Source organism: Sebastes umbrosus, chromosome 10, assembly GCF_015220745.1.
Source record: "Sebastes umbrosus isolate fSebUmb1 chromosome 10, fSebUmb1.pri, whole genome shotgun sequence".
NCBI lineage: Eukaryota > Metazoa > Chordata > Actinopteri > Perciformes > Sebastidae > Sebastes > Sebastes umbrosus.
Window position 1 is genome coordinate 30,570,892 of NC_051278.1, and position 23,994 is coordinate 30,594,885.

The 23,994-nt window shown below is 42.7% G+C and overlaps 2 protein-coding genes across 7 annotated transcripts in view; one reads left to right on the forward strand and one right to left on the reverse strand.

The window, feature by feature from the left end:
* atl2 (atlastin GTPase 2) overlaps nucleotides 1–12,073 on the forward strand; it is a 23,664-nt gene extending 11,591 nt beyond the window's left edge. For 2 of the 3 annotated variants that reach the window (XM_037781832.1, XM_037781831.1), the window contains exons 4-16: nucleotides 552–683; nucleotides 876–980; nucleotides 2,232–2,282; nucleotides 2,387–2,443; nucleotides 2,607–2,699; nucleotides 3,008–3,146; nucleotides 3,267–3,394; nucleotides 5,679–5,735; nucleotides 5,826–5,897; nucleotides 5,985–6,416; nucleotides 8,741–8,755; nucleotides 9,030–9,383; nucleotides 9,656–9,794. In XM_037781832.1, the coding sequence (XP_037637760.1) occupies nucleotides 552–683; nucleotides 876–980; nucleotides 2,232–2,282; nucleotides 2,387–2,443; nucleotides 2,607–2,699; nucleotides 3,008–3,146; nucleotides 3,267–3,394; nucleotides 5,679–5,735; nucleotides 5,826–5,897; nucleotides 5,985–6,416; nucleotides 8,741–8,755; nucleotides 9,030–9,173 (1,425 nt within the window). In that variant the 3' untranslated portion in view covers nucleotides 9,174–9,383; nucleotides 9,656–9,794. Of the gene's footprint in view, nucleotides 1–551; nucleotides 684–875; nucleotides 981–2,231; nucleotides 2,283–2,386; nucleotides 2,444–2,606; nucleotides 2,700–3,007; nucleotides 3,147–3,266; nucleotides 3,395–5,678; nucleotides 5,736–5,825; nucleotides 5,898–5,984; nucleotides 6,417–8,740; nucleotides 8,756–9,029; nucleotides 9,384–9,655 lie in introns of all 3 variants that reach the window. The other variant, XM_037781833.1, reaches the window with a different exon arrangement.
* Nucleotides 12,074–14,550: 2,477 nt separating this feature from the next.
* Nucleotides 14,551–23,994, reverse strand: part of LOC119495796 (equilibrative nucleoside transporter 1-like) — a 54,828-nt gene continuing 45,384 nt past the window's right edge. For 3 of the 4 annotated variants that reach the window (XM_037782592.1, XM_037782589.1, XM_037782590.1), the window contains exons 7-13: nucleotides 23,658–23,755; nucleotides 23,177–23,258; nucleotides 21,409–21,497; nucleotides 21,020–21,128; nucleotides 19,764–19,849; nucleotides 17,321–17,520; nucleotides 14,551–16,255 (exon numbers count right to left, since the gene is read on the reverse strand). In XM_037782592.1, the coding sequence (XP_037638520.1) occupies nucleotides 16,144–16,255; nucleotides 17,321–17,520; nucleotides 19,764–19,849; nucleotides 21,020–21,128; nucleotides 21,409–21,497; nucleotides 23,177–23,258; nucleotides 23,658–23,755 (776 nt within the window). In that variant the 3' untranslated portion in view covers nucleotides 14,551–16,143. The remainder of the gene's footprint in view (nucleotides 16,256–17,320; nucleotides 17,521–19,763; nucleotides 19,850–21,019; nucleotides 21,129–21,408; nucleotides 21,498–23,176; nucleotides 23,259–23,657; nucleotides 23,756–23,994) is intronic. The other variant, XM_037782593.1, reaches the window with a different exon arrangement.

The window sequence follows — 23,994 nt, forward strand, 5'->3', positions numbered from 1 at the left end:
CATGGCCAGGCACTTACGTCAATCTTTTTTTTTTAATATTCGTATAGATAAAAATGTTATCAATAAGACTTTTTAAAGACAACCCGGTCACCAAAATCAATGCCTTTTGTCTATTAGAAGTGTGAATGTGCAAATCGAATTTCACACACATTTGGAATTATTGTGGTCACAGACAAATAAAAAACCTCTTTTCTCTGGTGAAGGTAATTCAAATACAGTATGACTCTGCAAAACAATACGTTATTTCACCACTGCTCCTCTTGAAAAGTGAATGATCTGAGGCAAACTCTGGTGGACTTCAGTCCATTGACCTGTACCCTTTTTTTTTCCACTCCTCCCTCTTTCTCTCACACCGTTATCTCTCCGCCTCCTCTCCACAATCTCTTCCTCCCCTCACACCACACCCCTCATCTGTCCTCTTCAATCCATGTGGATTCCCCCCCCTTTTTTTCTGTCCCAACCAAATTTTCTCTTTCCTCTCATCTCCCCCCCCCCCCCCCCCCCCCCCCCCCCATCTCCCTGTCTCCCCCCTCTCTTACCCTCTGCAACAGAATGACTCGTGGATGGGAGGTGATAATGAGCCTCTGACAGGGTTCACCTGGAGAGGAGGCTGCGAGAGGGAGACCACAGGAATTCAGATCTGGAGCGACGTCTTTGTGGTGGACAAGCCTGACGGCAGCAAGGTAGACGGCTATGAAACAAACAGTACAATGATTCCTTATGAGCTTCATTTTCTCAATGACGTTGGGAGAACCTGATAACATCAGATTTGTTTTTCTCATTGTGATGTTTACAAAGCAAAAACACACACGCCCTGCCTGGCCTACAAGCTGCAGTTGGCAGCATATTACATTCGTTGCATCTCGTCCCAACAGGTTGCTGTGCTCCTCGTTGACACTCAGGGAGCGTTTGACAGCCAGTCAACCATAAAAGACTGCGCTACTGTGTTCGCCCTCAGCACAATGACCAGCTCTGTACAGGTGAGACTTAAATAGGTTGATAGAAGATACTTTATTCATCCCCTTAGGAAAATACAGGTGTCCAGTAGCTCACACAATCTATATTATTAGCATATACATCTACACTGATCAGCCATAACGTTAAGACCACTGACAGGTGAAGTGAATAACATTGATTATCTCGTTACTATGGCACCTGGCAGTGGGGGGGGATATATTAGACAGCAAGTGAACATTTTGAACTTTGTGTTGGAAGCAGAAAAAATGGGCCAGTGTAAGGATGTGAGCGACTTTGGCGAGGGCCAAATAGTGCTGGCTAGACGACGGGTCAGAGCATCTCCAGAACTGCAGCTCTTGTGAGATGTTCCACAGGGACAGGGTCAGACCCGAGGCTCATTGATGCACGTGGAGAGTGAAGGCTGGCCAGTGTTGTCCGATCCAATGGAAGAGCTACTGGAGCTGAAATTGCAAGAAAAAGTTCATGCTGGTTCCAATAGAAAGGTTTCAGAACACACAGTGCATCGCAGTTTGTTGCGTATGGTGCTGCGTAGCCGCAGACCGGTCAGGGTTTCGGTGCTGACCCGTGTCCACCGACCAAAAGCATGTGAGCACGTGAGCATCAGAACTGGACCACGGAGCAATGGAAGAAGGCGGCTCGATCTGATGAATCACGTTTTCTTTTACATCATGTGGATGGCGACGAGTTCCAGGTGTCAACTCGGCCTCCAAATTCTCCAGATCTCAATCCGATGGAGCATCTGTGGGATGTGCCGGACAAACAAGTCCGATCCACGGAGGCCCCACCTCGCAACTTATACAGGACCTAAAGGATCTGCTACTGACGGCTTGGTGCCAGATACCACCGCACACCTTCAGAGGTCTAGTGGAGTCCATGCCTCGACGGGTCAGGGCTGTTTTGGCGGCAAAAGGGGGACCTACTCAACATTAGGCAGGTGGTCATAATGTTATGGCTGATCGGTGTAGATTAGAAGGTAATAATATTAACAATGCAGCTTGCACAGGGTTTAAAAAAAAAAAAAAGTTACTTAAAATCATTGTCATACAAATTAAATAAATAAATAAACAACTAGATAAAAGGTGCCAATAAAAAGTACCACATAGTCCTTGAAGGATTATTGGGTTATTGAGTTGAGTGGGTAAGTGTAGTGGGTTAGGGTAGAAAGCATGTCTTGGTGGAAAATATGCTGTTGCTATTTTTGTCTTTAAATGTCAACATTTATGTCTCATGATGTTTGTTTTTTTTGTTTTCAGGTGTACAATCTCTCCCAGAACATACAGGAGGATGACCTGCAGCATCTGCAGGTTGGTGTCATTTCTTCTTCTCCTCCTCCCAGGAAAAAAGTAGCACCAAAGTCTGTTCCAGCATCTCCTGTTTTCTGATCATTATTTGTTTGTCTCATGTGTAGCTCTTCACAGAATATGGCCGACTGGCGATGGAAGAGATCTACCTGAAACCTTTCCAGGTACTGCCTGCTTTTGTTGACTGTGAACACACACGTCAACTGAATGCCACATAGCACTGAACATGCACCTTGTCCATAGATTCTAACCTAATATTCTTCCCATAAATATTCATAAAGTGCTAAATATTGAGCCATATAATATTATTGCGGCGGTGTGTTTCAGTCCCTGATGTTCCTGATTCGGGACTGGTGTTATCCTTATGAACACGACTATGGACTGGAAGGAGGCAACAACTTCCTGGATAAAAGACTACAGGTGAGAATCTTTTTCTTTTCTTTTTTTTTTGAATCAAGTTGAAAATACAGGTTTGTTTTTTGAGGATACAGAAAATATAATTCTACACATTGTTGAAGATATTTATGCAGCACACACACTCGCTACTCCTGTCAGACACACCACACCTCGTTTTGAAAAGCACAGACACGCTTACGTCATCGTCTGTTCAACCGTCTGCAAATTTGCTCAGCGCGACGTGTGCGTACACATCCCACCTCATCAGTCACTGACGAGAAGAAACAACACACACTTTCACTGTGAGAGTAAACTGTCGTCTGCTGACTCAGGTGAAGCAGAACCAACACGAGGAGCTGCAGAATGTGAGGAAGCACATCCACTCCTGCTTCTCCAACATCGGCTGCTTCCTGCTGCCACACCCGGGCCTCAAGGTGGCCACCAACCCCTACTTTGACGGCAGGCTGAGAGGTGAGAAAATGGGAACATGCACGTGTGCTAATAATGCAGAGTGATAGGCAGCCGAAGCACGCTGGACTGAAATGTCACGATTCAGAGGATGGGTGTGTGTGTGTTTTTTTTGTGTTTCAGACATCGATGGTGATTTTAAGAAGGCGCTGGCCAAGCTGGTGCCTCTCCTCCTGGCCCCAGAGCGACTGGTGGAGAAGGAAATTGGAGGCAACAAAGTCACCTGCAGAGACCTCCTGGAGTACTTCAAGGTCCTGCAAGATTTTATTTAAGTCCACTGGTTCTCATACTGATAAGTCAGGTCACATGTTGATAAACTGAAAGCTCCAAATTATAAGCTCTGCCGCCTCGTCCTGGACAACTGAGTCCCCAAGTTCAGCCGTCCGGGAGCGTTAGCAGCCACGGTGCTGCGTTCACTGTGCACCAGTTCATCGTCAGGAGAGTAACTAGCAGCCACGGTGCTGCGTTCACTGTCCCCAGTTCACCGTCAGGAGAGTTACTGTACGAGCCACGGTGCTGCGTTCACTGTCCCCAGTTAACCATCAGAAGAGATACTGTAGCAGCCACGGTGCTGCATTCACTGTCCCCAGTTCACCGTCAGGAGAGTTACTGTACGAGCCACGGTGCTGCGTTCACTGTCCCCAGTTAACCATCAGAAGAGATACTGTAGCAGCCACGGTGCTGCATTCACTGTCCCCAGTTCACCGTCAGGAGAGTTACTGTACGAGCCACGGTGCTGCATTCACTGTCCCCAGTTAACCATCAATAGGGTTACTGTTGCAGCCACGGTGCTGCGTTCACTGTAACTTTAGCGGGTGTCCGACAGACCGCGTGTGTGTGTGTGGCGGCGGTGAATGTGGGGTTGTCGGTGGCGTTCTAGCTGTGAACGTAGGTGTAGCAGACAGTGTGTGTACAGTTTATTTGTTGCTGAATAAATGCTATGAGGCTACAACTCCTCAGCTCAAGTCCTGAGCCAACTTCCTGTATCCTGCAACGCCAGCTCAGACTCTCTTAAGGTGGGCTGTTAAGGTGGACCAGCTTTTCTCCTTAAAGTGACAAGCCGCTTCTATGAATTTTGCTCAGCTTTTTAATTAATCATTAATATTTCTTTTAACCGATAGCGTGAATCGGTTAAAATGCTTAATGTCGGTTAATTATTAACATCCCTAGTTTGGGGTTTTTAGCAAGCGGCAACCTTTGGAGCTGAGAAATGAAGGCAACGCTGCCAAAAACTGCAGTTCTTCGAATGGCCACTCCAAAAGCGAGTCAGTCACCATAGAGTGCTCATGGGATGATGCATTATTGTAGGCCAACCAGGAAGTTAGCATCGTCCTGGGTTCCCTCGACAAAAGCCAACGGGATTGTTCCATTGGCTTTTGGATTGTTGCAAAAAATAAGCTCTGTGGCGAACACACGTTTATGATACTTACAAGCTTTGTTCCGTAAAATAATCTCCACAAAGTGTTAACCATAGACCTTATATCAGGCATCTAACTAAAAACCCATTGACTTCCAGACGAGGGAACCGGAGGTGCTAATTTCTATGTTTTAGGACTCATTCCTGAAGCAGTCTATAGACCTCCATGTTAATATGCCCGACTTTACAGCAGACATAAACATGTTTACAGTCTGGTACAAAAATCCGGTTTTGGTCTCTAAAGCTAATTTCCTCGTTCATGACAACTCTACGGGGGGTGAATATTTCTATAACTCATCCTTTTAAATGATAATAAGGCTTAAAGTTGAAGGCATGGCCACTTTGAGTGACAGGTTGCTATAGCAGTCTGCTGTCTCTGTTGCGTCCTGTTTTCCCATTTTTGGGAAGCCGGGAGTTGGGCTGTGTCGTCACTGCCAAGATGCCGAAGCCTCCCACTTAGAGATTCACAACTGCTCTTCAGACATCACGGAGACTACTTCCATATTTTATACAGTCTATGGTTTTTAGCCACAGATGTAGCACAGTAATCGGGAGATCAGTGATTCGATCCCCGGCTCCTCCAGTCTGCATGTCTAAGTCTCCTTGGGCAAGATACTGAACCCCAAATAGCTCCTGAAGGATGCGCCATTGGTGTGTGAATGAGCATTTAGATTAGATCCTGATGGGCAGGTTGGCACCTTGCAGGGCAGCCTCTGCCATCAGTGTGTGAATGGGTGTGTGAATGGGTGAATGCTGACATGTAGTGTGAAGCACTTTGTGGTCAGAGGACTAGAAAGGAGCTTTATAAATACAAGTCCATTAACCATTTAGACATGTTAACAGTAGCGTCCCGTAGAGAAAAAGGAAAAACAATCACAAAGTGAAGACACAATGTAAAACTAATGACACCAACTGGGTTCAGTTTGTTGCCATCAGATTATGGCTCACATAGCTTCAATCTTTCCATTTATTTTGCTAAATCATACTCGCAGTGAATTATGTATCAGTGTTGGTGCAGTATGTTCCCCCCAGGCTGTTAATTCCCCGTGTTAGCTGCCATAATGATAACGTTGTACACGATAGACTGGTGTGATAATCTGTGTTCTCCATTCCTGCAGGCTTACATAAAGATCTACCAAGGGGAGGAACTGCCTCACCCAAAGTCCATGCTGCAGGTTAGTTACTGTCTGAGGGATCTTATCGAGTGTGGGTCACACTTTTTTAGGTTTTTATCTTGAATCTCATCGTCTTCTCCTGTTTGTAAGGCGACAGCAGAAGCCAACAACCTGACTGCTGTTGCAGGAGCCAAAGACATGTATGGCAAGAACATGGAGCTGGTGAGGACGCGTTAATGTCTCAGCTGGAGTGGCCTTCAGTCTCCGTCTCATCTGTCAGTCTCACTCTGTCCCTCCGTCACTTTTCAGGTCTGCGGCGGGGACAAGCCGTACATCGCCCCGGCCGACCTGGAGCGCTGCCACGATGAGTTCCGCGAGCACTCGGTGCGCCACTTCCGCTCCGTGAAGAAGATGGGCGGCGAGGAGTTCTGCCAGCGGTACCAGAGCCAGCTGGAGGCGGAGCTGGACGAGACCTTCTCCAACTTCTCCAAGCACAACGACGGCAAAAACATCTTCTACGCGGCGCGCACGCCCGCCACGCTGTTCGCGGTCATGTTCGCCACCTACGTGGTGTCCGGGGTGACGGGCTTCATCGGCTTGAGCGTCCTGGCGGCGCTGGCTAACCTGGTCATGGGCGTGGCGCTGCTGTCGCTCTGTGCCTGGGCGTACGTCAAGTATTCCGGAGAGTTCCGGGAGGTGGGAACGATGATAGATCTGGTGGCCGAGACACTTTGGGAACAGGTGGGTCGTCAGTGTGAGAGGTGTGTGTGTTAATCTACACGGCGAGAACCGATATTGTATCACAGGAAATAGGTTATTTTTAAAGATATGGCTTGAGTGGTAAGACTTTAATTTCAATTAGATGGCTAAATTTGTGATGACTGTTGTTATGGCATTTAGGTTTTCATCTTGGGTTATAACAGGTCATTTAAGTTAGAACACCTTAGGTCAAATGTTTTCAGAAACATCTTGCTTGTTTAGCTGTAAAATTAAAAAGTTTGCTCCGTTGGTGGCCGGTGCTTGATTTTGGTTTGATTGTTTCCAACATGGCTGCCGGGTCACAAACTTTCTCATTTTACAGCTAAACAGTACACTACAAGATGATTCTGAAAACATTTGAGGAGAGAAATAAACATTACAGTAACAGAATATTGATTCATATTTGATCAGCGCTGCCTAGTTTGACCTTGGAGTTCGCAAGTGATTGACAGGTGCTCAGAGACGGCAAGGCTCCAGCTCGGCTCTGATTGGTTGTTTGCATCCGGTCTGTGAAATCCTGCAGATGCTATTAGGAGCACCGGAGGACACAGAGGCACATGATTTTTTTCAGATTACCTGTCTCATACAGTACTGTCAGGATTAGGGATGTCACGGTACCAGAAATCTAGTAGTCGATACCAATACCAGTGAATTTACACGATTCTCGATACCAATTCGATACCATGGTAAAAAAAACAAATAAAATCCTATGTAATTCAACACGCACTCCTTTATTAAAACATTTGAACATTACCAAAAACAGAGGCATGTAGCCTTTAAGTAATAAATAAAAAGAAACATCTATTAACATTGCAAAACAGAACAGTGGCATGTAGCCTTCAAGTATTTAAAACAAACAATATTGTCTGGATGTCTGTCTTTGAGGTGCTTTGCTAAATTGGAAGTATTTCCTCAGGATATAGGGACCGTTTTATAAAAATGACTTTTATCATATTTGTTCAAAGTTACAGACTGCAGCTTTAAGACAGATATAACGATAAATAATAAACTTTATCTCTAATAAAGAGAGTTCCGTGTCGGCGGACATGTCGCCAATAAGTAACAAGGACTTTCACTACAGAAAAGACAAAGATAAGTATGTTAGTAATATAGAAACAATGTATATTACAACAGGTCAAAGTTATTTCCATTATTGATTCATCTGTTGATTATCTCTTTCAACTAATGAGATTGGAGCAAATATGATTTAAAAAAAGTTATTTTTATAAAACGGTCGCTATATCCTGAAAGTAGTGCATGAGACAGGTAATCTGAAAAAAATCATGTTCCTCTGTCTCCTCCGGTGCTCCTCACAGCATCTGCAACATTTCACAGACCGGAGGAAAACAAGCAGTAAGAGCTGATCTGAGGTCTGCTGTCCAGCTGCCGTCTCTGAGAGCCGGCTGTCAATCACTCACGAACTCCGATCAAACTAGGCAGCGCTGATCAAATATGAATCAATATTCTGTTACGTTAATGTTTATTTCTCTCCTCAAATGTTTTCAGAATCATCTTGTAGTGCACGGTTAGCTGTAAAATGAGAAAGTTTGTGACGCCATTGTGAAATCTGATGAAGGAACGCCAAGTTCCGGTCACATGACCGGAGCACAGCCAATAGGAACGCTCTCTCTCTGAAATGACCTGTGATTGTTCAAAGTCTCCCGTCACGGGTTAGATGTTCTAAAGCCTGAAAACAGAGCCATGAGGAGGAGCAGAAGTCTAGTTTTCTCTAAGAACACTTGAATTACAATATGCTGGTTATTATGGCATTTTTTACCAATGATGCCAAAAATCTACTGCCTACTGCAGGTTTAAGTTTTGATATTTTAATACCATTTTCTCTTCTCCAGGATATACTGTATATAATATGAAATGTGTGTAGTTGTGTATGCATTTGCTGCCGTTGGTTTCTACTATAGTTTTAGTTTGATTTTACCCAGAGTTCCTTGGTTGCCTTTTTTATTTCTAGGTGTCTAAAAAGCCCGAGAAACGAGAATCCCTTCATCAGTTTTTTATTTCTTTTCTGTCCACTGCATGTTTCTGATTGTCTCCACATCCCGTCATCCATCTCACAGACTCTAAATCACCTTTCAGCGCTCTGTCCACACTGAAACTCCCATCAGCACCTACTTTTTATTTCTCACTCCTCCATCAGTTGTTGTCCTGCAGACTCGGCACGCAGGAGCACAAATCTATTTTTGAGTTTCGTGAACGTTTCGCCACAAACGCAGCCCTCGTGTCTCCTCTGACCTCTCCCTCCTTCCTCTGCTTCTGTGCCTCTTCCTCCCTCCCTCTCTGCTTCACAGAAGACGCTTAGAAAGGTGAGAGGTGTCCGTGTTCTCTTTTCTCTCATCTTCTGCCCGCCGTTCTCGACATCCTGCCTAATTTCCTTTCCTTTTTACTTTCTCCACCTCCTGCCGCCGGTCTCCCTGTGTTCTTTTTAATTTGTATGGTTCAACATCTCAGCCTTTCATCTCTTTATTTCTCCTTAATCTCATTCTCTTTCTCTCATCTTTTTGTTCCTCTTCCTGCTCCTGTGTCTGTCTTCCTGTCAGTCCTTGTTACTTGTTTTAACTCTGCCTGCCGTCCTCTCAGGTGTTTTCCAAACTTTCGGAGCCGGTCAGGAGCCGCCTGGCCTGGCCCGTCTCTCTCCTCCCTTCGTTCCCGTCGGGAGCGACGCTGGGACTCCGAGCTCTGTCTCCTCTCAACAACAACAACAACTACAAGAAGATGAACTAGCTGCTGGCCGGACTGTTAAACTTCCTTCTCATATTGAAACTTCTGCAGTTTTGCTGGCTTCTTTTATTGTTAATTTCCAATCCAATGGTGCTGGATGCGTTTATACTTTAACCCCCTGGACGTCCTCTGAGCTTCACTGAATGTATCTGAACAGCGGCAGGCCATCAGGACCATCTCAGGATCTCAAAGACGCGACGCCTGCCCCCAACGGTGTTTAACAATCTCAGATGACTGATTTCTTTCATTTTTATTTCAGTTGAAGAGATTTTGTTCAGTTTGTGAATCTTGGGTTTTCTGTGGTCGCCGTTTTTGGAGACTACATCCTCTTTTTGTTCCTTCATTTGACCTTAAACGTTTTTCTTCCCTAACCTGCTTTCTTTCAGTTTTCTTTGTCCCCTTTATAGACATGTTTTTTTCAGACAAGTTAACTTGATTTGTTCTCACAAAAACTCCTCTTTTTGTCCCCCCCCCCTCCCCTGCAGGTTTTGAAGCCACTAAGTGAACATTATATGGAAGACAACGTCAGACAGACGGTGGTTAACTCCATCAGAGCCAGCTTGACAGAGCAGGCCTCGCAGCACACCAAGTTAAAGACTCACTGACGCTCTTCCTCCTCCTCCTCATCTCCCCCCCCGCCCCCGTCGTCTTCATCGCCCTCCCGCCCACTCGCTCAACGTGTTCAATCCTAGAACTGTGGAACTAGTTCAACACCAAAGCTGACCCTCTTTTATCCCTCCTCCCGAACGTCCACCATCACATCGCTGTTCCCCCCTCATCTTTATTTGCTGTTGTGGACCTGTAGGCTTCGCCGTCTGCCCTGCTCTTCATCACCCCCCCCCACCCAGTGCCTCAGAGCAGAAACTGCACGTTCACGAGAGGACCGAGCAGAGAAGCTGGCAGCGTCGCCTCTCGCCAAAACAGGACCTGAAGGGACTGTCATCTTCTCCAGTGTGCCATGCTGCGATAGATGCGTCTCGTGTTGCTGTAGTCTTCTCTCACACACGTATTTGCTGGTAGCGGACGACTGCACTCGCTTCAAGATTGAGCTGCAATTCAGGGACACCGCTGTGGGCAGCTGTTCTCAACAATGGATGCAAACTGAAACCCTTTTCTGTGCATTTAACGGTTCTCTTCAGCCCGTTTGTTAACGTTTCCCTACAAGCACAAGTGACTAATCGACTAATAATGAGGTGATTGTCGTGTTCATGTTTATTTGTCATTTCAGTAAAATCAGGAAATAGATTTTATTGATTCTACTGAAGCGAAAGTAAATTTTCCATTCTGTCCTGGTAAATGAATCTGGTTGCGTCCGAAATTCCACACCAAGCTGCTATTTAGTACGTTAGAACAGTATGTGTGATATTTTAGTATGTCCGAAACCTGAGTATGAAGCCAGTAGTACGCAATTTGCATACTATTTCCGATGAAATATCACAGTATGCAACGCAGGACACTACGGCGGCATAAATGTCCCGCAATGCGGCAGGGACGACAACGTTCATAACGGACGTTGACGGACAGCTCTGTAACATCAGTAACGCTTCAATTTAACTGTAAGTATAAGATGTCACTTTGCTAGGCGTAATATATATTTTAAATTCAGAATTTGATTCTCACAAACCGTTGTTTTCGTCACACGGGGTTGGCACGGGGGTTACCATGGTTACACGTCTCCAACCGGCAAGGAGGCTCTCAGGAAGTGACGACATAAATTACAGTTAAATGCGTCGGAAAAGATCCATACTGCTGTTTATTCACAATAATGTATGTTGAACGACGGTGCACATATTGAGTACGTAGTGCAGAGTGTGGGATTTCGGACGAAGCCTCTCGTCTTCTTCTACAAATCTGAACTGAACAGATGAGTGCCGGATTCTTCTTCTGACGTACTACCAGTTCAGTTGGGAAGGTGCATTAACCAGGTAACACGATCCCACTCTGCTCAGGTTGCTTCTAGACGTCTCTCCCTTTAATATTTCCTGATTGTAGTCCTGAAGAGAACTGTAGGAAGCCTCGCCGCGCCTCTCGGCTGATATTTGACGTGTTTTTTTAAATTTAGGACTGCCGTGTTTTATCTGGCCTTTAGCGCCTCGTAAGCGGACCTGCCGCCGTTTGGCCCTCTGCATGGTGTTAAGAGCTACTGCGTTGTAGCATTAAGCTAGCTTAAGAGCTTTTAGAGCAAAGGTCCTCTGTAGTCAGGTAGCCATGGAGGACTGTCATTTTTAACGGTTTTCTCTTTCACTGCCTTTCATCAATGCTGCGATAGCTCTGGATGTTTCCCCGCACATTTGTAGGAGCTCGATTCTTGCTTTTGGGAGCCTCATTTAGTTCGAGACGTGTGTCTTTTTGTAGTTTAAACTCCTATTACACCTTTTAAAGGAACAGTTTGACATTTTGGAAAATATGGATGAATTTGAAGCTACAGCCAGCAGCTAAGACGGTTAGCTTAGCTTAGCATAAAGACTGAAGGGAGGCTGAAACTTACGTAAATTAAAAAAAAAATCAGCCTATACCAACACCTCTAAGTAAATTAAACCCTGATTGTGTTTAAAACTAAAATGCATGACGCATGAAGGGGATTATTTCACAACAATGACCCGCTAGCTGTACATTATTACACTTATTACACGGCTACTCACTTAAAAATTAATGGTTTTACTCCAAAAATTGTCCACCAGAATCCGACATCAGATCTACGTCCATAGCAACGGTCTGTTATACATAGCAACGGTCTGTTATACATAGCAGCTGTCTGTTATACACGGCAACAGTTTGTTATACACGGCAACGGTCTGTTGTACGTAGCAACGGTCTGTTATACACGGCAACGGTCTGTTGTACGTAGAAATGGTCTGTTATACACAGCAACGGTCTGTTATACATAGCAACGGTCTGTTATACACGGCAATGGTCTGTTGTACGTAGCAACGGTCTGTTATACACGGCAACGGTCTGTTGTACGTAGCAACGGTCTGTTATACACGGCAACGGTCTGTTGTACGTAGAAATGGTCTGTTATACACAGCAACGGTCTGTTGTACATAGAAATGGTCTGTTATACACAGCAACGGTCTGTTATACATAGCAATGGTCTGTTATAAAGAAATAACAGACCGTAGAGCGTTGTGATCAATCAGAATCTAGTATTCAACAAGCCGTGTAATAAAGCTAAAAAATGAACATGTGATATCTTGTTTGTTAAATTCATATGCAAACCAAAGTGCAACATTTTTTCTTGTGGAAATAAGCTTGTAAATTAGTGAACTTTAGAGGGGTTTTTTTTACCTTATTTTGATAGGCCAGGCTGGTCCCCAACCTTTTCCAGTCTATATGCTAAGCTAAGCTAACTGGCTGCTGGCTGCAGCTTCATATTTAACTGACAGGTACGAGAGCAGTATCGATCTTCTCGTCAAACTCTCTGCAACAAAGTGAATAAACGTGTGTGCCCATGATGTCGAACTGTTTCTCCAGAGTCGGATCCTGCTGACCCCCCTTTTATTTCCCACTTTGGTGCGTCAGCTGAGTCTCTTCTGTCTGAGCTCTCTCTCTCGTTGATTCCATCCACATTATTTCTCACCTCAAGCACCAGTCTCGTACTGTACAGTCTCTCTTTTTCTGTGTTCACATTATCACAAATCAGGCATGTATGTTGGATTAAATATTTAAATAAACTTTGTATACATTTTCTAGTGAATCAGTTGACAATGGCTTTGTTTTTTTTCTTGATCAACTTAACAACAGTCTGTGGTTTGTTTAAGAATGATAAGTCGCTGCTGTAGGGTTTACACAAGTTCATCTCCTTCTCACGAGGACGGACGTTAGTAGAAACATGTGGTGTGAATATTTGGATTCTGATAGGAAAATTGTTTGATTGTGACGAGTGGGTTGGAGACAGTGTCTTGTCTGCCTTTTAAAGATATCTCCGGTAATTTATTTTTGAATAAAATGTTTACCTTAAGAATAAATCATCAATTGAAATTCTTTTGCCTCATTTTTGTCTGTTATTTTAGGGGATTATTTCTTGGAAAAGACTTATTTAATGTGAACCAAATCAACAAAGAGAAATTTAACATTTCAGTTTGACAGTTTTTCTTCCGTTACATAACACTTTTTTTTCTCCTTCTTGCATATAAACACAACTTAAGAGTTATTCCTATTGTCTCGTATCTCTAAACCAGATCTTCACAACATTAAACACATTTCATCTATTGCATTAATCAGAATCATTGTTTGTAAATCACATTTCTTAACACAGTTTTTAAAGTTTTCTGTAAAAAATACTACAAGAAAAACCATGTTGAAAAAGGGCTATTTCTGCCCTGAGTTTGTCTGCAGGTATTCCCTACAGCTGTGCAGCCTGAGAGGCAAAACGGAAGGCAACAAAACAAATCAAATCTATTTGCTGCTGAGGTTTAGTGAACTGCTATATTTCAGAGCAGTAACATTGAACAGTAGGCCTAGTGCTTTCTCAGAACAGAGTTGCTCAATCAGTGGCCCGTGACAAACACGGAGGCGTTTCCATGGACGGTTAACGTCATTATTCAGTCACATGCAGAAGGGAAAGATCTGCGGAGGAACGCAGCCACTTTATACATTCAAGTGAATTAAGTAAATAGAAGTTTGTGTCCAGATGTCTCAAATATTAACCGAATTTCTTCATCACCTCATCAGCTATGGAGGACGGAACCTGCCAACATCTAAAATAAATAAATAAATGACTCGATAAATAAATATGTCATTTAATGTAGCAAAAATAATATTCAAATTAAATGTAGCTTTTAAGTAATTGATAAAAAAAAGATAAGAGGAGTCAATCTGTGACCCATATGATCTGAACCCATGACACACATTGAGTGACAGCCCCCTCATTTGCATAATGAGGCAGAAATGCATAAACATATGTATAAATAAAAGAATACAGAAGGGAAAATCATGCAGAAATACATTTAAAAATAAATATAAAATAAATACAAAAATGTATGCAAAAATAAAATAAAAAATAAATGAAAAAAAATAAATACATTTCTGGAAAGCTAAAATTAAACCAAACCTACGATCATTGATTATTGATTGGGAACACACATGCAAATTGATTGTAATGTACGATGTTGTATGATGTGGTATTATGTATTTTTTTTTAAGATCTGCAAATTAGCTACGGCTAGAAGTCCTATAAATTAAAACATTTATAAAAATAAATACTTAAATAAAAGGGAAGAGTAAATAAATAAGGGAATTAATACAAAGATAAATAAAGCTGCAAATTAAAACAAATATCAATTTATGTCACATTTCTTCAATTAATAAATGGCTACATAATCATCTGCTAAAATGTCGAGCAGTGTGTTTCCATAAATGACCAACAGGAGGAGCCAGATTCTTAAAAATACAATTTTATTTTACCACCGAACTGTTTTAAGCTGCAATATAAGTAACATTTTAATGGTCCATGATTCCCATACCGACCAAAACACAAAGTACGGAAGAATAGACCAACGTTGTGCTTTTAAACAAACAGGCAGTTAAGATGTATACAGCTGGTGTTATGAATAATAGTGTACAACTAAACTTTTTAAAAAAGCATCAAAAAAGGCCACAAAAATAGAACACTGACGGGTTTTTATCTCCTCCTCATTCAGAACGACAAAACTAACTACAAACTACTTCTGATACAAAACTTATCTTCCATGAAAACATGAGAAATGTCACGAGCTCGAGAAAGCCGAAGAATGAGATTAAAAAGTCTCCAAATCTCACTCACAAATGGCACATTTCACGTCACTGACGGCTGAGTATTTTTCTTTTTGCTGCGTTCAAAAATACGTTGTGGCGAAATCTGTTTATCAGGAAGACACAGAAACAGTAAAAACTTCAACTTGTGGGCTGAAAATCTAGAAAGAAAATCAAATCAAATAGACCCACGCTGTTATAACTTCATCTAAAACTACAAAACAGACAAACAGCTGCTCTCTAAGACAATGAATATTCAGCAGTTAGTGGCCCAGATTGTTGATTAGAACCTCGTCTTCAGGATTCAGTCCGTCCTTACATTATTTGTGAATTTACTGATTCGTTGTGAGAAAGTTTTACAAACACAAAGTGACCCGCGTCGACACTGAAAGTAGAGCGAGGTAGCGAAGCGGTTTAAACGCACTGCGCATTAATTCGCCGTTTGATGGGTCGTGACCTCCCTTCAAAGTTCATCATTTTCCCATGTTGTCTTCATGTATTTGGTTTGATAAAAAGCTGCAAAAGTCCAGAGTGAAATCATAAAAAAAAAGTCCCGTTGAGGATCACAGTTTACAACCTGATGGGTGACATTTACCGGTTTATGTAGAAGAGCCGAACACCAGGACCAAAGAGCCTCATTAATAAAAAACAACAAAAGTGTCTATTTACAAACCATCATGACTTCATATATATGATTTCTAAAGAATGTGATGGTTTCAAAGAAAGTGTAAGAAATGTATAACTTCACATTAAAAAATACTGCAATCCGACATGTTATCATTCTGTGCGGTTTTATGAATGACGCTCTGGGATACTACGCGTACAGGCCGTCTTCTTTACTGTGGGCTCAACATTTGTGATATCTGGGGAAAGAATTTCTGCCGTCTTCTACGTGACGAGTCCACTACAACGGATTTCTCTACACTTTTGGTTTTGATTTGCTCGTCGAGTTGAAGTTGTCTCAGAGAAACAACCCGTTTGATCGATGGCGTCGAGTTCTCACACTGTGCTGCTGCTGAGTTTGGAGGAAAACAAATGTTCAGTAACGTGTTTCAGCTTATACTGTTGCCGAGATGGCTGGATGAGACGAGTCTCTACTGTACACTTGAGAAGGCTGAGGTCCTCTAGTCTTCTGTGCTGACTCCACTCAGTCGGAGATTGTTGATGAGTGAAGACAGGCAGAGTGTTGGAGGGCGGCGTGGTCTAATCTACATCTACTGAAGGGTCTCTGCCGGAGGTTTTAGATCATGGCCCGGAAAGCGAAGGAGACTGCGGCGCCCAGCGCCAAGCCAAGGGACAAGAAGAAGGCCATGATGGCCCCCGCCGTCTCTGCCTCGTGCTGTGGTACCTTCCTGTACGGAGACAACAGAGGGACAAAATTCATTAGGAAGGAGGGGTTCACCCATAGAAATAGAACAGGAGGGCTGTGAAACTGACAGCAGCCTTATTCTGTCCTCGTCCTCCAGACCTTGTATTTAAACTTGTTACTTAATGTGGAATAAGTAGCCTTAGTGCCCTAGTTGACTTGTGTAACTGTGTGACTTATAGTCTTTTTCTTTGTTTAAAATACAAATTGATTGGTAGGGGTGATCTGCCGTTTATCTGCTGGATCCTAGGGAGCCAGATTTAGTAACTGTATTTTTGTATGTTTGATTATTTTGTTAAAGGTCAGTCAGTTTGTTGAAAAGACACATTTTGTTTGTTGTTTTGGTCGTTGTTCACCCTGAGTTCCATTTTATTGTTTGTTAACTTGAGTTTTAGTAATACATCTTTCGTTACTAAACTCAAAATCTAGTCCTGAGACTGTGGTTAGGGTTCAGGGAGCGGGGAGGGAACATCCTTTATAATTTTATGTTGCTCTCCAACCCCCAAAAAGACTACTCCTCCAATTTAGCGCTGCACTCCTGTAACATTATTACATGCTCTTTTTTATTTCACATATTTTTGTCAAAAAAAAAAAAAAACATGCCTACATTACCCACAATGCAACTACAGAACGACTTAAATGTGTGGGTTAGGGTTGGACTTTTCACATATGAAGTAGGGCTGGGACCATTCACCTATCTCCTGATTCTATACTATCACCATACTTGGGTGTTGATTCCGATATGTATTGCGATTAATGGTATTTTCTTTTTAATTTATAAGGGACATTTAATGTTTTATACTTCTGGTGAATATAATCCAATCAATCTTATTTCTATAGATGTATTTTGTATATACAGTTCTTTTTGCAGTGCAGTAGTGCCTCCTAACGCCTCTAAACAGACTTTGATTTGTAAAATCGATGGCGTTCCACTTTAACACAGACATGAGAGAGACGGGAAGAATCTGCCAAAACTAACACTAGTCCGTCTTAGTGGACATTCTCAGTCTGTGTGTGTGTGTGTGTGTGTGTGTGTGTGTGTAGTTCTTACTTGGGTCCAAAGCACATGCAGAGACTGGCCAGGTATCCGTTGGAGAAGGAGAAGAAGATCATGAAGATGATGTACCAGGCGTCGTGGCCGAACAGCACGGGGAGGTAGTGACGAGGCTGGACGTTACACAGCATGAAGAGAGGGATGAAGACGAGCCGCAGGCCCACCAGGACAGGAAGCCACATGCTGTCTTTACCCGGCTGGAGAGACACAGAGAGAGACAGCAACATCAACCACCATTATAATAACAACACTGTAACATTCTTCTGGGTGATTTCATCTCCCACAGCAAAATGATGTACAGTACGTATGAATGTTACAGATTACTCTGGGTGCTTTGGTGCTTTACTGGGAGAAACAGGGGACAAAGTTATTTAAAGACACGACTGAATCAAAAGGAGTCACGAAGCACCTCAGAGGAAAACAGTCCAGATCCTGATCAGTGTCCTCTGATGACGGTAAACAAACTCACATGGTCCCGGAGCAGCTGACTGCTGTTATCTGCACTCATAAGCTGCATTCCAGTGCAGGTCAGACTAACTGGTTAACTAACTGTACTCACTTTGTACTGAATGAATTGATTCCATTTGATTAATTCTTCTGGATCACAGGAAATAACAAGTTTATAAACAAGTCAAATTTTTAAGAGTTTTAAAGGTCATATTGATCATATTTTTATAAAGGCAAATAATAAAAATAATAAAAATAATAACGATACATCCACAGAGCTTTTAGAAAGGTGCAGAATAAAAGTATGGCTTTTCCTAAAAGACATTTTGAATGAATCATTTCAAAATGAATGTTTTGTTTATCTCTGTGGAAGATATCGGACGTTCAGTTCTCACGTCTAACAAGCCTTGTGAGCCAATCGTAAAATGACGTTGGTATCAGGTGGTGTCTCTGTGTCGTCAGCGACACACACCTAATGTAGGCCTATAGCGCCATGCAAAATAACTTTTACTCTACCACGAAAGATTCATCACTCGACATGACTGAGTCTCACTCCACTCGACCACAAAATATGCAGGTTGTGCAACGAACTGGCAACCACTTGTTGTGAAGTGAATGCAATGGAATGGGGGGAGGGAGAGTGCGACATCGATTGGCTGAATGTTATCAATGTTATCAATAGCACCTTTACAAAGGCCCAATATGTAATATAGTTCCTGTAATAACTCATAAAATGACCATGATATGTCATCAGAGATTAATGAAACATGCTGAATTGAAATACTGGCTTCTCAGTCAACAATGCTACAGCCAGTATGTTCTCCTTTGAAATTTCCATTCTGGTCCAGAACGTCTGCTTTTGTTTTGAATCTGTGTGATACCGTCCACTGCCCATTTCAACCCCCCCGTTGCCACGTATGAAACAAATCGGCACGCAGACACAGCCATCTGCAGCCATGGAAGCAAGCTAACAAACTATCAACAGAGACCTCAAAAGGCCTCGGCACATCTCTCTGTGGTCCGTGTGCAGCTGGTTATCAAGGCAGCGAGTATTTGAGACACACGGCCGCTGAACTGATTCCGACTGCTGCTGCTGGCCAGAGGCTAACGCGGTTGTGTCTAGCAGGTAACCCTCAAATTGCAAAAAATGTGCGTTAAGTGCCATCAGTCACACCGGAGGAGCGGACGGTGACGGCTCCAATGTTTGGAACTTGCTGCTGTTACACATTTTAAACGCTAGCTGTCGGTGCTACAGAGATCTGTGCCGGGAAAGACGCCAACAACAGACACGATGCCCAGATGTGTAGCAGCGCTGAGGGCTTCTTAGCAGTTCAATAACCTCCAAGCTGCCGTCGTTCATCCAGATGTACATGGAAGAAAAGAGGGAGCTTCAGAATCAACACCGTCACTCTTCTCTGACCCCCAAAACACACACACAGTGCACAAACACACGTTTTGCCAAAATAAACCCCTGATCTCAGCAACAAAGTTTGTCGCCTTTATTTTCACCCCAAACTCTGACAGATGTTTTCAACCATTCCACTCATGACTCATGAGTGATTTATTCCTGTGTAAACAATTAATGCCGCCAAACGCTTCCATTAAAGTGTGTCTGTTGTCCAGAGCGCCATTCGCCCGCCAGACGACAGTAGATAACACTAAATATTTTTGATGTGATCATTTCAGACGGACCCTATAAGGCCAACGTGTTTATAAGCTGCTATTTCTCAGTTGATTTGTTTAACGAGGCTGCGTGAGGAAGTCAAGTTAAAGCATTGGTCACTGTCTTTAGGCAGTTATGACCAGATTTGAGATGAAATTTCGCCTGAATTGTTCCACTAACTCAGCAGGAAACTTGTTTGTTGGGACCAAGGTTGTGAACTAACTGAGCTCTGAACCCGAAGAGGAAACCCAGAGCCTCCAGAGAAGGTCAGAAAAGGGCCGAGCCCTGTCGGTAAAACATGTTATTTGTGTTTTAGTGTCCTCTACTGACCCACATACAGACGGCCGTCAGACTCCTGCCAGCCCAGTCCATCAAGTTGAAGAGGAGGAAACATGACACGGGGATGAAGTAAGTTTCTGAAAAGGGAACAAAACAAACAAGCTGTTGTTAACGACAACAAGACTGCAGATGTCTCTGCTTGAAAGAAAAAACCTCGACCTCTGTGGGATTGAAAGATGGGAAAGTGTGTAGCCTCCTCCGTCATGGAGGTTGTCAGCTTGGACTCACAGCGGTGACTATGTATTTCAGACTCACAGAAAGCATCAAATCATCCTTTAGAAACGTCTCAAACCAAGCAGACAACAGCTTGTGCTTCATGAAAGAGAACGCTGCAAATGTTTCAGAGCTACATCGCCTTCAGGGAAGAGAGGATTTAACAACAGACAGACCTTCTGTGGAGTAACCCTTTATAGGGAGATACTAATTTAAAGATACTCGATACTAAAACTAATTTTAGTATTTTTACAGGTTGCTCTCATATACATAAATAAAGATTCTGGTGATGGGCAGACAGGGAGGAGAAGTAAAAGAAGGGAAAAAGCGTTACTTTAACCTTACTTTTTTACCAATTTAGCATTCTCACTTCAAATTAATAATCCAGCCATGTAACCAGCAACTAGCATCGCACGAACACATCGCCCATTGTAAATAAATAGAACATATTCCAATGAGGTAATCCACCAAATCACACTTCAGGATTTTCTCGTATGAACGATTCAATTCAGAGTGATAAAAACTGGTTTAGTGAACACGGCGTATGCGAAAGTAGCCGACGGAAGAAAAGCACGTCATTAACTCCAATTGACGGTGAGAAACCTTTCACTTTCACTGTTCTCTTTCAAAAAATAAATTATGGTTAGTTTGATGTTCAGTTCCAGATTTATTTATTAATAATGCCTACTTTGGGTTTGATGTTAACTTCCAGATTTATATATTTATTATTCATTTAGATATTTATTACTTTGACTTAGATGTTCAGTTCCAGATTTATTTATTTAGATATTTATTTATATTTTTTTTATTATTTTGACTTAGATGTCAGCTAGTTATATAGTTTAAAGTTAAAGATTGTTAATTTCCAACAGGGTTAAATGTTTTTTTTGCAGGGGGTGGGAGGGTGTCGGCCGATTAATCCGCTATCTGCTTTTTCCCGCTCTAAGCTATCGTTATAAATCAGTCTTACAGTAGACATCTACTAGCTACTGCAGCAGTGTAGCTTTGTATAGATGTCAGGAATGGAGACTCACCCCAGGCGCCTCCGTCTGCCACCGTCGACTTGACCTCCACTGTTACGGCTGGGAATGTTCCAATGGTGACGGTGAAGATGAAGCACACCGACAGTGCCATCACCCAGATCTGACGAATACAATCAATATTATGTGACCGGTTTAATCTCCGTCATACAGGTAAGAAGGTGGAAAATGCAAAAAGAGGTCATCAGAATGAAGCTGGTTATCTCTGACTAGTGACGGGATGCTGAATGGCAGCTACAGTTACTACTGGTCAATGTAACGGCAAGAATGTGTCACAAGCAGAGGTGTCTAGCTTCTGTATCTGCTTATAACTACGATGCCTTTTTTTTCTGGCATTCATTAATTTGTGTTCATAATGTTGGAATGTGAGAAAGTCATTTCACCTGTTTGAAGATGTTCAACACAGACACTGTGGGTTTGGCCTCGTCCTCCATCAGACTCACCACCGGTCGCTTCTCTGCTGCACTATCTGCTGGAAACAAACACAAACACCTCTCTATCATCATGTTGGTCAAGTGACACAAGTGGGAGTTAATACCATCATTCCCACATTTGAGTGGGTGTACGCACAAGGTTTCAACTGTTATGTCACATAGGGCTCCCATTACACTCTCACACAGTAGTAATTAACGCCACAGACGCACACCGGTCCAGTTGTCGCCCATTCACAAACTGGAAGCAACACTTTCAGTGGGTTTGGCTTCCATGTGTAGTAAAGAGAGCAAACCTCTCTGGGTGTAAGAGAGACGCTAAGGCTACACAGCGACCAAACACGTCTGACACAAAGTGACTTGTTATGATAGTGTTATATTCTGAAGATAGTCCTGCTCATTTTCTGCATAGACACCGTTAGGTGACTCGCAGTTGGAGCGCTTTCTAGGCTTGGATGGACATGAATGGATGTCATCCCAAGGTTAGAATAGTTTTGAATTTTCAAAAAGGTTATATTTTATTTTAGAGTTGACTTTTCAATTTCATTTTAGTTTTGTTTTAGTTAGTTTTCAGAGTCTCATCTCTCATCTCATATCTCATACCGCTTATCTGGGGTCGGGTCGCGGGGGCAACAGCTCCATCAGGGAACCCCAAACTTCCCTTTCCCGGGCCACATTAACCAGCTCTGACTGGGGGATCCCGAGGCGTTCCCAGGCCAGTGTGGCGATATAATCTCATCCTTACCAGATGCCTGAACCACCTCAGCTGGCTCCTTTCAAAGCAAAGGAGTAGCGGCTCTCCTCCGAGTCCCTAAGGGAGACGCCAGCCACCCTCCTGAGGAAACCCATTCCGGCCGCTTGTACCCGCGATCTAGTTCTTTGGGTCCTGACCCAGCCCTCATGACCATAGGTGAGAGTAGGAACGAAGACTGACCGGTAGATCGAGAGCTTTGCCTTCCGGCTCAGCTCTCTTTTCGTCACAACAGTGCGGTAAAGCGAATGCAATACCGCCCCCCCGCTGCTCCGATTCTCCGGCCAATCTCACATTCCATCGTCCCCTCACTCGCGAACAAGACCGTGAGGTACTTGAACTCCTTCACATTGGGTAAGGACCCGGAGTAGTTTTCAGAGTGTGTTTGCTAATTTTTTTTGTTTAGTTTCAGTGTTTCAGAAAGGTCTAGTTTGAGTTTTTATATATTTATTTATTTATTTATATTTATTTATTTTGTTAACAGTAGTTTTGATTTGATTTTGTTAGGGCCTGGTATAACGTCTCAGAAGTATGTAGCTATATATACATACAAATACATGGTTGGAGAACTGTGTAGGAATGGCCATAACGTTTAATATTCGCGTTATGCTACTTTATTGAAGCAATTGCGGCATAGCGTAATCTCCTGGATGTACGTTGAGTTTTTGTGGTTCAATGTCACGAGAGATGACCGAAATTCATGCTGTCTCCTTTTTTCAGTGGTGCTATATCATTGAAAAAAAAAAAACTAAAACTGAAATGAATTTACGTTCATTTTTATTGTTTGTTTTTTACCCAGAAAATATCGTTTCAGTTTAGATTTTCACTTTAAAGTTTCACTTTACTAAAAATATTTTTCACTGCTTATTTTCATTGTGGTTTCAGTTTATTATAATAACACCTGCATCAAACTGACAAATAATACAATATTTTTTAATATCTGAGCAGGCCTGTGAGCGCAATATGTACCTTTTTTGAGTAAGTCCATATTGTTCTCCTCATCACCAGTGGGTCTGGATCCATTACTCTCCATGTAGTACTGGAAAAACTCCTGGTAAATAAAAACAACAACCATAATGAGGCATTTCCACCGAGCCAGTAGAGCACTTAAAGGAAACAGGAAGCACATCATGTTCCCTGAGATGCTGTAAATCCTCTCTGGCAGATGTGTTATCCATCACCTCCACAGAGAGTAGAGTTTGGACTTCCATAAAAAAAAAAATTACAATTTTGAACTTTAAACAGCACCAATCCAAAAGCACTTATCTAAAAACATTCAGCACTCATCTCAAGTTTACAAAGTGTTTTTTCAAAAGGTGCAAAGTTAATGAGAGCAAAATGGGATACAGTTGAACGTGGTTTTAAACAAATACGTCACGATAAAAACACACTAGAAATGTTTGAACTCAATGTTAAAACAATGTTTCATTTAGAGCATACAAGGTCTTACCATCCTGGGCAGAATGATGTAGGCCACTATGGCCAGCAGAATAACAACACAGGCTGTGATGAAGTAACCAAAAGCGCTGTCCTGCAGGGCCGATCCAGCTACAGGCAAAGACAAGACACATAGAATCATTGGTGGTTTTTAAGACTATCTAGTGTTGATTTAATGCAAACGTTTTTCATTGCATTAGGCAACATTTCCTCTAGTCAGTATTCCTCTTTTCAAATCATATTTCAAATTCCAGCTGTTGGATTATTTAAATTTACTAGGACTGAAACTAATGATTATAAACTGCTACAGTAGGGATGCACCGATCCCACTTTTTCAGTCCCGATACCGA